This window comes from Akebia trifoliata, chromosome 11, assembly GCF_017979445.1.
Source record: "Akebia trifoliata isolate Shusen 1 chromosome 11, ASM1797944v1, whole genome shotgun sequence".
Taxonomy (NCBI): Eukaryota; Viridiplantae; Streptophyta; class Magnoliopsida; order Ranunculales; family Lardizabalaceae; genus Akebia; species Akebia trifoliata.
In genome coordinates this window covers 19,537,816-19,548,687 of record NC_141385.1, presented here as the reverse complement: position 1 = coordinate 19,548,687, position 10,872 = coordinate 19,537,816, and the positions used below count along the sequence as shown (strand labels likewise).

General features: G+C 34.0%; 1 protein-coding gene across 4 annotated transcripts; it reads left to right on the top strand.

Moving 5' to 3' along the window:
• The first annotated feature begins 1,988 nt into the window (after nt 1–1,988).
• On the top strand, nt 1,989–10,011 carry LOC147391095 (mitogen-activated protein kinase kinase kinase 1-like). Of its 4 annotated transcripts, none has more exons than XM_086417116.1 (8): nt 1,989–2,467; nt 3,997–4,138; nt 4,222–4,366; nt 6,479–7,074; nt 7,166–7,225; nt 7,423–7,533; nt 7,876–8,135; nt 9,298–9,975. In XM_086417116.1, the coding sequence occupies exons 5-7, from the start codon at nt 7,214–7,216 to the stop codon at nt 8,092–8,094; spliced, it is 342 nt and encodes a 113-aa protein (XP_086273242.1). In that variant the 5' UTR covers nt 1,989–2,467; nt 3,997–4,138; nt 4,222–4,366; nt 6,479–7,074; nt 7,166–7,213; the 3' UTR covers nt 8,095–8,135; nt 9,298–9,975. The 4 variants fall into 4 exon arrangements, 3 of the variants coding, with proteins under 3 accessions (XP_086273242.1, XP_086273241.1, XP_086273244.1); XM_086417115.1 differs by having other exon boundaries at nt 6,479–7,080; XM_086417118.1 differs by having other exon boundaries at nt 1,989–4,138; nt 6,479–7,080.
• The last annotated feature ends 861 nt before the right edge of the window (nt 10,012–10,872 follow it).

Below are 10,872 nucleotides of genomic sequence, written 5' to 3'. Positions count from 1 at the left end.
CAGAGTCTCATGGAGATTCTAGTATTTGGCTCGGTCATGTGGTTCTGAGTTGCAAATTCGGGTGTTCTGCTGTCAACAAAGCAAGTTTTTTTAACAAAAAAATAAAAATAAATTTTGAGGTGTTGATGTTGGCAGCATGATATTAATAATAATAAAAAAAATGGGTGTGTGCTCTTGACAAATAGTGAGCAAAAATTTTAAGTTGAAACCTTTTTAATGAGCCGCTATCATAACTCACTTAGTAAGATATTACATCTTACTCAATGTCGATTGGCCCATTTGGATTATCAAATAAAAAATTCTGATGCATTGGCCTTCTAAATTTTGAAAATTTTATTTAAAAAAAAAAGGGTTATTTGATTTTAAAGAAAAGTCTCCATCCCAACAATTACCATTATATCCTCAATTCAATATTCTTTAAGAATCTCGATGCATTTAGGGTCACACAAAAGCAACCCTTGATTGGACCACATAAAAATTATGCCTATTGCAATGTTTGATCTAACAATTATTCTATGCCATAATTATTGATTGATTTATCATGATTTTAATTTTGAATTGAGCAATGTGATCAATGTATGGTTCAATACCTTTGTTGTTATGGTTTAATTGGACACATGGGCCCATTTGCATCTCCACGTGGATTTCGTCGAGGACACTTTTAGTGGTGTAGACATCCCATTTTTTCAACTGCTTAATTCGATAACTCGTCATTCGATTGCTGTGGATCCCTAATGAAGAATGCATGATATATGCAATAATCAAAATTTTATGAGAGGTCTTTTCCCAGTCCTTCCCCATTCTCTTTCTTTTATGTACGCAACTTATAAATTCTGCACGATTAGGATCACACATTTACTCGACTTAGTAAGTATGTATGCTCAAGATTGCTACACATTTCGACAACCTAGAGATCTCACAATGTTAGGAGAATATGACATTGAAACTTAGAAAAAATCATATTACGATCAAACGAAATCATTTGCCAATATTCAAAAAAATTAATAAAATGATGAAAATACCCCTTGTGAGTCCCACATTTTTGGAATGTCTTGAAAGTACTTTCATTACTCTTAGAATGAGATTTCAAGTCTAATAAGACTAAAATCGATGAAAAAGGAAAAAAATTATGAAGAATTTCAAAAATAACCAAAATGCTCCTTTATGCTAACTTTTAATTAGAAATTTTTTATTAGGTAAATATGACCAAAAATAAACTTCCGATAGTATTTATGCGCGAGATCCTATGCTTAGAAAAATAAAAACGTTTCACATAAAATAATGAATTTTCTCACATAAAATGACGATTTCCGTTATGTGGAATGACAACCATCACAGCCATTGAATCATGATGAATTTTCCTACATGGAATACCCATCCTCAATCATGTGAAATGATAAAATTCAAAGTTGCAATTCGATCGATAAAATTAAATCAAATTTAAAACTTTAAATTAACACATTGAAAATTTAAAGATTGGAATTTTAATCAAATAATTCGATCAAAAAATTGAATCCTTAATTTGAAATAAAAAAATTAATCAAAATTGGAATATTAATTCCAATTTGAAGTATATAAATTATCGCTGCACCCGATATTAAAAACGGGCACCCAAAATACCAATAAAGTGAGGAAACCAGGGGGTTAACAAAAGTGGCAATACCCTTGGTACTAATAGAGATACAAATTGAAGCAAGGAACTCAAAAAAGGAAAAAAAAACCGATGGGAAGACACTACGTCATATTGCGTTTATTGCGACAACAGAATTGTGCTAAAAACGACTGCTAAAGGCTGTGGTTAATTGCAATAGTGTTTGATTGTCATTTAAACGTCGTTTCAACCAACTGAGGCTAATAAGTAAAAGTTGAGGTGCTAATAGCCATTCTAAAAATAATTCCTCAGACAGAAGCTCGCCACTCGACTGTTCTTCTCTGTCTCACCACTCGACTATTCTTCTCTCTCACCCTCTTTCAAATCAGACGCTCTTCTCTCTCTCTCTCTCTCTCTATCTTTCTCTCATCTATCTCTTACTCTTACTCGACTCTATCTCGATTTCAAGAAGAATATCAAATCTCTAAGTTTCGATCTAGGAGATCAACTCTTTAAGTTTCGATTTAACATATCTCTCTCTCACTCGACTCTCTCTCTAAGAATCAACCAGTCTTTTTCATTTTGGAAAGTAAATCGATCGGATTTTTTTTTAGAAAGAAATCGATCGGAGTTTGATCGAAAGATGTTCGCTCGATCTCTCACTCACAAAATCTGTGATTTTGAAGACGCAATTAGATTTCGATTTGGAAGTTTTAGGGCATAATCGATCGGAGTTTGATAGAAAGTTTTCGATTTTGGTTTCTTTTTATTGGCTTTGCTTCGTTATCGAAGTACGAAGTTTGAACTATTCTTGGATACTCTTGGTTGGCATAGGAGACCAACTATTTCGATTCTCAATCACAGCTTGAAAATCAGGTTTTATTTTTATTCTTCCAATGATCTACTAACTGTTTCGACTTTCGAGTACTATTTTTATTGATCTGATTTATTTATTGTTTGTTTCTGCTCTCTTGATGGATTTGGATTTGGATTTGTTGTCTTAAATTACTTAGTATTGAAGTTGATTTTTTGGGGTTTTTTTTCATTTCTCTGGATCTGTATATTTTCTTATTTTCTCTTAAATTTATGATTTCTTATTGAACAACAACAACAACAACAACAATTCTGCTACATATGGATTTCGATGTCGTTCTATTTATTTGTAGTATTGTAGATGATTAGGGTTTACTATTTTATTTATTAGATTAGTATGTTTATTTTTTGTTTAATATTCTCTGATTTTGATTTATTATATGGTGACAACAAAGATGAAAATTATGGAATCTTAACAAATGATCTCCTATTAAGTTGAATTTTAACAAAAGTAATAATTGTGTTACCTTATATCCAAATCCACAACAGATTAATCACCAATTTATAAACAAAATCAGATAACAAGAAAGAAGTTCTAATCTTAGATCGAGGAACACATTGAATGTATTCATCCAGTCTATTGGGTTTGATCTAATTGATATTGTAGAGCACCCTTTCAATAAGATTAAAATAGTGAAAATTATTATGCATTTTCTTTGCCATGCAAATCTCTCACTTACTATCAAAATTTAAGATAGGAACTCATTTTCCTTCTCTCACCTACCATCATCGCTTCTTCACCTTCTTTTACTGATGGTACATTGGGTTCCTATACAAGTGCCATGAAAGAGTATTTGGGTTTATAGAATAAGTAACAATGTTGGAAATTTGATTATCAGTGTCGATTATATATTTTCCTCCCACCTTGGGTGTGTCATACCCCAATTAAGCACCGTGACCCTCTTATATTCATTGTTCTCACTTTCTCCATCAGATGGGTCTTTTGAAGTAGTTGGTTGGTTAACATGGTATTAGAGCGCTAAGTTCGTATAGGTCACGGGTTTGAATCTTTCAAGTCTTATGGGTGGGGGGAGTGTTGAGTGTATATTTTCCTCGACTCTCGGGTGTCATACCCCAGTTATATTCATGGTTCTCCCCTTATCCATCAGATCGGTCTTTTGGAGTACTTGGTCGGTTAACAGTCAGGTTTGTGTATCGTGTTAAGTCTCCTAGGATCTGTATGGAAGCTTAGAATTTTTTTTCTTACAACTGATTACCAGAACGAAGTAGAAGTTGGAGAAGCACTTGCTGAAGCATTTCAGTTTGGCCTTGTGAAGAGAGAGGACCTTTTCATTACCACCAAGGCTAGTTTAAAGCATTTCAGTTAGACTATCTGGATTTATACCTTGTCCACTTTCCTATAGCCACGAGGCATATTGGTGATTTCCTACTTGCCATTACATTTTCACTTTTGTTTTTTACTGATAGGTATGTTATATATTGATTTGTACATAACTTGAAAATTATTGGTAGGACAATAGTCAAACAGTATTCTATTTACTGAAGAATGCTTGCATATGGTGGGTGTGAAGGACATGTCAAAGGGTGGTACTCTTTGAGGATCCAGCAAGCAAGGAGAGGAAACTTGACGATATGAAGAAGGATAATGGCATATCGAAAGCTTGTGAAGCTGTCACAAAAGTTAGAAGTGAGGTTGATAAACTTGCGGTGAAGGTAGACCCAAATATCCAAAACATCTGCATTTGGCATTGTTCCATTTACACTCGTGGATTTTTATTTTTATTTTTTGGTCCTAGGTCTCTGGCTTGGAGTCAGCTGTGCACAATGGATACAAGGTTGTAGAGAAGGAATTCATTGTTTATAGAGTTGCTCATGGTGCAATTGCTGAAACAGGACAACATTGGGGCTGAAGGAGAAGCGAAAGTGCAGAGGCGGATTAAGGTTAGTGATTGATTTGTCTTGTGATTTATGAGATTGTGCTATTTTATTATGTCTTCATCATGCAATTGTTTTTACTCTTGTTGCAACTTATTACTCGAGTCGATTTATTTTGAACTTTAGGAATCCATTTTGAACAATTTTGCCCGTGTATGTAATATTGGGTACTTTTTATTTGCCAAGATTACTCTGGAAATATAGGAAAAATGATTCATTAATTACTAATTAGATACCCAATTGGGTTAGTTAACGCATTACTAGAGTGAAGCATCCATGAATTGTTTGACAGGATTTATCAGATGCTCACTACTAATTAGATATCCAAATTTTTTCAACACTACTTCCTTTGACATCAAGTTTTTATTGTTACACTTTCCACATTGTTGGGTCTCATAATAATTATGAGAATGGTGCAATCCATTTTTTAGATTTAATGAGACGTGCTCTTACAAATTCAAGAAGGACCGAAAAAATGAAACAAAATATCCACTTAATTGCCTACAGCCATGTTTTCTGTTAAGAATGTTCATATCCACTCTTAATACCTAAATCCATGGCCTTTTTTTTGTCGTGACTTTGACTTTCTGCAACTTGGCCCTGACCCTCAACAATGGAAGATCTAGTCCTGACACCGATCTTAAATCCTTGATGGTTATGATAATGTGGTACAGAAGTTTTCTAATCTAGTTGGTATGGAGAACGGGAAGGGAAGATGGAAATTTTCTGTTTCTTCATCTAAATTTGCAACATTAGATTAATCCAAGATTTATGATGAGTGGAATGTGGTTTTCTCCACCTTTTTGTTTTGTGTTTCTTTCGGTACATTTGTAGGGTGGCTAGCTTGGCCCCTTACTTTTTGTATCTTTTTTTTTTAAAAGTTTTAAGATTAATAAAATTCCACCTATTTATATATATATATATATATATATATAGGAAGCATTAATAGCAAATTGTAACCAGCTAAACATTAGTTTAAGATTGTAAAACCAGCTAAACATTTAGTGATAGCTGTTACTTCATGAGAACTCTTCACATTCCTAGAATACTACTATTCCTATCAATGTGTTACCTTCTATGCAAAGGTAATGGCGAGTTGATAAATCATTTATTGATTCACTATAATCTAGATAGAGTTATTTGGTCCCATTTCTTTTCTATTTTTGGTGTTAGTCTAATCTTCCCCTAGTCTGTTTTAACTCTTCTCCAGAGTTGAGTATGCGGATTTTGGTGGTAGTAAAATAATCCTTTGGTCTTTGGCTCCTTTTGTTATTTGATGTGTTGTGAAGTGATGAGATAGTGAGGAATTTGATGGTAAGAGCTTGGTCATTACAAGGTTATCATCAACATTGTCGATCTCATGTTCTTTTGGTGCAAGCAATTTGAAGAATTTTAGAGTGTTTTTTTTGTCATTTTCGTTTCAGTTGGGAGTTTGTTTGGACTGAGAGGATAGTTTTGGGCTTTGGGTGATTGTTTTGTGGGTTGTTTTTTTTTAATATAAGTATGTGTTGTGTTTTCCTTTTCCATCTACATAAGGTAGGTCTCCTCAACCTCTTTTCCGTTTTATAGTATATATTATATTCATCAAAACAATCTTTAAATACCTCTTCTTATAAAAAACTAGAAACTTTTCTCATCTTACATAGCTCTAAGATATAAGAATCTACCCTCACCCTTGATACTGATAAGTTTATGCAAATCCATGTTAATCTGTCAATAAGTCTTCATGGAGGTGGATCTCTTTGACTTGACTTTCTTTATTGATTTATATGCCTTCCACATGTACAGGTGAGTTTGATGACATTCTTGACGACAGCTCGCAAAGTAGCTCTGAACCCACCCAAGAGATTATTGTTACATATAGTGATGCACTTAATTCAACTTATTTGCAATCAAATGGATCTATGCCTCTGGAAAAATGTCATAAGTTACTGGAAATTGAGAATTTAACATTACAGACACCAGACACCAAAATGTAAAACTGCTCTAATTAGGGATCTATTGTTGGAGATCAACAATGGGGATCACTTATTGGTTAGCAATTTTCATACTATATGCTGATACTTTTTTGCTCTTCTATACAAAGATATTGGCTATAATATATTACTACATTAACAGGTCACAAGTCCTAGTGGGAGTGGGAAGACTTCATTGTTAAGAGCCATGGCTAGTCTTTGGATTACAGGGGAAGGTAAAATTACATTCTATATGAAAGATCCAGAAAATCAGCTATTCGTTTCTACAGATACACCTCCTCTTGGAGTGACTACTGAGAGCTTCAAACGCAGAAGAGCTAGGGGCATATTTTCCCTTCCTCAAAGACCATATATGGCAATAGATCTTGGGTTTGTGATTTGTCTGCACCTTTTGAGTTATTGATCTCATTATAAACAGGCTTACGCATTTGCAATGCTAAACAATTTTTTTTACCTAGGCCAATCAAATGGATTGCATTCGATAAATATTTTCTTTCATTCGCTTGCATCTAAATCATGTACTTTTTTTGAGCATTCAGGATTGTTTACATATGATGACTTGGATGTATAAGTGTGTTGCCAGTTTTCTAGTGTTTGATGATATAGGAACATCATTAAAAACTTTATTCTTTTTCTCTAAGTAATCTTCTTTTTTGCTTCTCATTTTCAAGGGATATCAAATGTACTAAAATATTGGTGGATGCAAATGGATCTGTAAAACTTGCAGATGTTGGATTGGTAAAGGTTTATTTCTTCTTAGCTTGCTATCTCTTCCATGTTTCTTATTTGTAAACTTCTTTATCTTACATGGCTGTTTGCACCTTCTTAGGCAACCAAACTCAACGATGTGAAATCTTGCAAAGGCACTGCATTCTGGATGGCCCCTGAGGTTTGCATTGTCTTTATGATAGTGTTATATTATGCGTCAAGTGCTGGTACTTGTGTCAGTTCAATTGAACAGATATCCGTATCTCAAAGCATGGTGTTAAATATCAGCCAATAAAGATGCCTCATTGTAATGGAATCTGTCCAGATGAGGATGATATAGTTGCCTCTCTAATTATCAAATCTGTTCCTCAATTGTAGGTTGTTAATCGGAAGAGCCATGGCTATGGGCTTGCAACAGATATATGGAGCCTTGGTTGCACTGTCTTAGAGATGTTAACTCGTCGGCTTCCTTACACTCCTTTGGAATGTGTACGCAATTGGTCTTTTCTAAGTTTATTTTTTTAACTTGATTTATCTCTGCTCTTGCACTGTTTGGCAATTTGATGATTCAGAACTTCAAGTGTCAAGAGTGCCATATTCTTCAAGTGCCACATATATGATAATATTTTAGGCAAATATTTCACCCTTTCAATCTTCCATACAAATTTTGCATGCACCCACTTTGGATATTGTTTCCAACCCTATTTTTATTTTTATTTTTTATTTTTTATTTTTTATAGGTTTAAATGTGAATGGGTTTTTATCCCAAGTATGTGGTATTGGTTTCAAGCTTTAGTAGTTTTTTCTCTTACGATTTCTCTTGTATGACAGATGCCAGCATTATTTAGGATTGGTAGGGGTATCCCACCACCAATTCCTAATACCCTTTCAAGTGATGCACGGGACTTCATCCACCAATGCTTACAAGTTAACCCAAACGATCGGCCCTCTGCTTCTAAGCTCTTGGACCATCCATTTGTGAAGATGCATCTTCCAATTTTCTTGGTATCTGGTTCCCCCACTTTGCATAGTGACAGGAGACGATCTTAGATTCACCTTCCATCAACATTTGATGTTCGAAGATAATTAAGGTAAAGATCATTTTAGATATCAAGTGTTCTATTCACAATGGAGATTAACTTGACCCAAACATACAATTCATTTTTGATGGTCTGAATACAATTCATTTTTGTTTTTCTTAGAACTTAAATACTATAATCTAAAAAGTAAAAAAAATCCTACAATTTTAATTCATACAATTCACTAAAGTGGGCCAATTGTTTTTTGTGTTCGATTCACACAATTTTAATAGAAATTCATACATCATATTGAAGTGTTCTATTCACACAATCTTAGGATTGAATAACATTGAAGTGTTCGATTCGTTTTTGTTTTTCTTGGACCCTGAATACTACAAAATAAAAAATTAGTGTATTCTATTTTTTTGGATAACCTAACAGTCTAACACAGAGGAGTAAGGACAATACATGCATGTCCATCCATGCAAACTCAAAAGTTTATAATTTAGATTGTTGATGAGAAATCAAAGCTTGTTTAATTTGAGACTGAAGTGATGCAGTTGATGGCGAGGGTTATGCTAATAGTTCTTTTACCCCCTTCTTATTTAGACTGCTCAGGTGTTGATACATGATTTTGATTTTCTCGAGAATACATCTTTTGTTCATATATTGTCCTTATAGAGGCTGCTAGGTATATTGTTTTGTTAATATTTGAGTATTTATTCAAAACCTTGTCATTATATGATTGGTTCAGGAGTAATTTAATTAGGCTTGGTTCATATTTGTTTAACTCATAAAGAAAAAACTTTGTGGATCGTATGCTTCGTTTATTTGAATTCCAATTTGATCTGAATCATACTCCTTGTGACTTTAAAATCCGATTTGATTCTGACAACATTGGTTTGTGCAACTTTCTTAAACATATTTTCAGAAAAATAAGTTCAAAACTTGAAATCATCTCTGTTTACTGAAACAAAATCGCCTATGTTTACTACTATTGCTATTTCTAAGAAAAAGATACTTAAGAAGCTTGAAACAGAAGGAAGTGGAGGACGAAGAATGAATGCTTGGACAGATTCAATGAAAGCTTCTTCACCTACCCATATCAAATCAACACCATCATTATCACTAATAGAAGATCAGACCTCTTGGATTGTACGTAATGGTGGTCTCCATCTGTTATACATTTTTTTTTCTGACAATATATAATGAATTAATTCTACTTTTTCTACAGATGAATCATCCATCAGCTTTGAATATGTTCGAGCAAATCACAAATGCTTCAAAGGGCAAGCAAATTGTGATGTTTTTAGACTACGATGGTACTCTCTCCTCGATTGTTGATGACCCAGATCAAGCTTTCATGTCTGAGCCTGTTAGTTCTTCTCTTTGTGCTTCGTCGATCTTATTATTGTCTCTGTCAACTTTCAACTCAGATGAAGGATCTCTAAAACCTATGTTGGATTCTATCCAGATTGACCCCTTATGTCTCTGTTTAAGAGATTTCATTTTTGTGGGGAGCATGGTTTGGGGCATGTAGGAATCATGGAAACATTGAACTTGCAGAAATAGCGGCTAAGAATGTGTATTAGCTCAAGCTTGAGAGTGCAGGGAGTTGATTGTTGTTGTCGAACTTATATGCAGATAATGGTGATTGGGGCGACGCTGAAAGGTTGAAGACGATGAAGAGGAGGTTGAGAAGAAATAATGGGTGCAGTTGGATAGAGATTAGATAACAAGTGCAGAGAGCATTATCTCCCAAATTTCTTCCATAGGAATCTGAACTCAACCTATCATGATAGAAGAAGTGGGCGTTTACGTGATTTGAGCTCAAACCCACAAGTACAATTGAAAGGAAGTCATTGTCGTATCCCATTAATTTTTTGTGCCATTGTAGGGACTATTGGATCTGACACATTCTTTTTAATAAAAAAATTATTACATTGAAATGGATAATATAAATGATGATATGGCCTTAATTTGCACTTTTTAACTATTGATTTTTTTTTTTTAATTTATAAATAAAAAAATATTTTTTTAAATTTATATATAAACAAAATATATACAGTCAGTAACTGTCGTATGTGTGCATTTATAAATAAACGACTGCCAAAGACCATCATTTTTCCCGACTGTCGAAGACAGTCGTTTTTTCCGACTGTCAAAGACCGTCGTTTTTTTGAAAACTACTCCTTTTAAAATAACTTTTTTTGCGACTATATGGGCAGTCGTTTAAGGCGCATTATGACATAGTGAGAGGAGCCTAAACAACCTAAGATGGGAGCATTTAGGCTACTAAACGCTGTGAAGAAGCAGCCTGCAAGTCCCAAGGTTTAATTCAACTTCTAAGAATTTGGAACGATTAGAAAATTACAAAAATGAAACCATTCAGTTTGAACAACAAAGAGCGATTAATCAAGTCTGCCAACGAGTTTTCCAATGATTTAAAAACATAATCATAATCGAACCAATCAATTCACAAGCTTTAAGCCATTTAAAATTGACAAATTAAAACCAATCCAATTAGTGGAAGGGATTAATCGCGGTACACTGAGATGCATGGGATTATTGCCCATGCATTTGCATTCTTTTATATTGGTCGGCCAACAAGAAAAGAAGAGAAAAACATAGAGAGGGAGAAGAGAGAGTTCTTATAGAACTCAATCTCTTCCCTTATGGTTCAGCTGAAATTAACACAAGAAAGAGAGACTTCTAGTAGATTTTTTTCATCTCTTCTTCATTCTATAGAAGGATGCTACCCCCCTTTCACGTTTTGGAGGACGATAAAAAGAAAAATTGCAAATTAGGT

Coding starts and splice junctions, on each gene's coding strand:
- LOC147391095 (XM_086417116.1), top strand. Junction 7,534..7,875: donor CTTACACTCCTTTGGAATGT/GTACGCAATTGG, acceptor CTTGTATGACAG/ATGCCAGCATTATTTAGGAT.